At 64.3% G+C, this 720-nt stretch overlaps 1 protein-coding gene across 1 annotated transcript in view; it reads left to right on the forward strand.

The window, feature by feature from the left end:
- Positions 1-375: 375 nt before the first annotated feature.
- The window catches only part of SCP2 (sterol carrier protein 2), a 21,346-nt gene continuing 21,001 nt past the window's right edge, over positions 376-720 (forward strand). The window contains exon 1 of the mRNA XM_009287379.2: positions 376-419. Within this exon, the coding sequence (XP_009285654.2) occupies positions 376-419 (44 nt within the window). The remainder of the gene's footprint in view (positions 420-720) is intronic.

Here is a 720-nt window from a genome sequence, read left to right on the forward strand (position 1 = left end):
GCCCGCCTGTGCCCTCCCCGGCGCCGCCTGCGCGCTGAGGCCGTGCGGGAGGGCAGAACGCAACTTGGCGCCCGTGTGCGTGTGTGTGGTCGGCCCGAGCGGGTCGTGTCTCGGCGGCGCTCCTGAAGCGTCTCCCCTTCGGGCGTCCCCCGTTGGCTCCCCCGCCGGCGGCTGAGGGGGGCGCGGAGGGACGGCGGCGTTGCGGGCGCCGTGCGCTTCCTCCCCAGACGGGTGTAAGGCCCCTCACAAAATACGGTTGCTGTCTCAGGAGCGCGTTTGCAGAGGAGAGGCGTGCGGCGCCAGCCTGGGCCTGCGGGTTAGGCCTGGGCGATAGCGGGTCCGCCGCCCTCCGCGCATAGTTCACCTTTGGTTGGTATGTCGGGGAGGACGGATCCGCCGGCCAAGTTAAGCAGGTCGATGTAACGGACTTACAGCGGCCAGAGCGTGTCCCCGTGTTACTGCAACCTTTGGCCAAGGGCTCGTCACCTCCCTTTGAAGGGCCGGGGAGCTGATGGGCTCAGGGAGAACTGGAGGCAGCAGAGCAGATGCCCTACAGATACCCTCCCGATGAGTTTCTGTACCTGGTCGTTCGGTTGCCGGCACAGAGTGCCCACAGCATGGCACATTTTCAAAGAGGAGCAAAAGCTAAAGGAACCTTTTTCATCTCGGTGGATGAAACTTAAGACAACTTTGATACTTGCCAGAGTAGTCAGACACCCC

This window comes from Aptenodytes forsteri, unplaced genomic scaffold, assembly GCF_000699145.1.
Source record: "Aptenodytes forsteri isolate BGI_AS27 unplaced genomic scaffold, ASM69914v1 Scaffold119, whole genome shotgun sequence".
Taxonomy (NCBI): Eukaryota; Metazoa; Chordata; class Aves; order Sphenisciformes; family Spheniscidae; genus Aptenodytes; species Aptenodytes forsteri.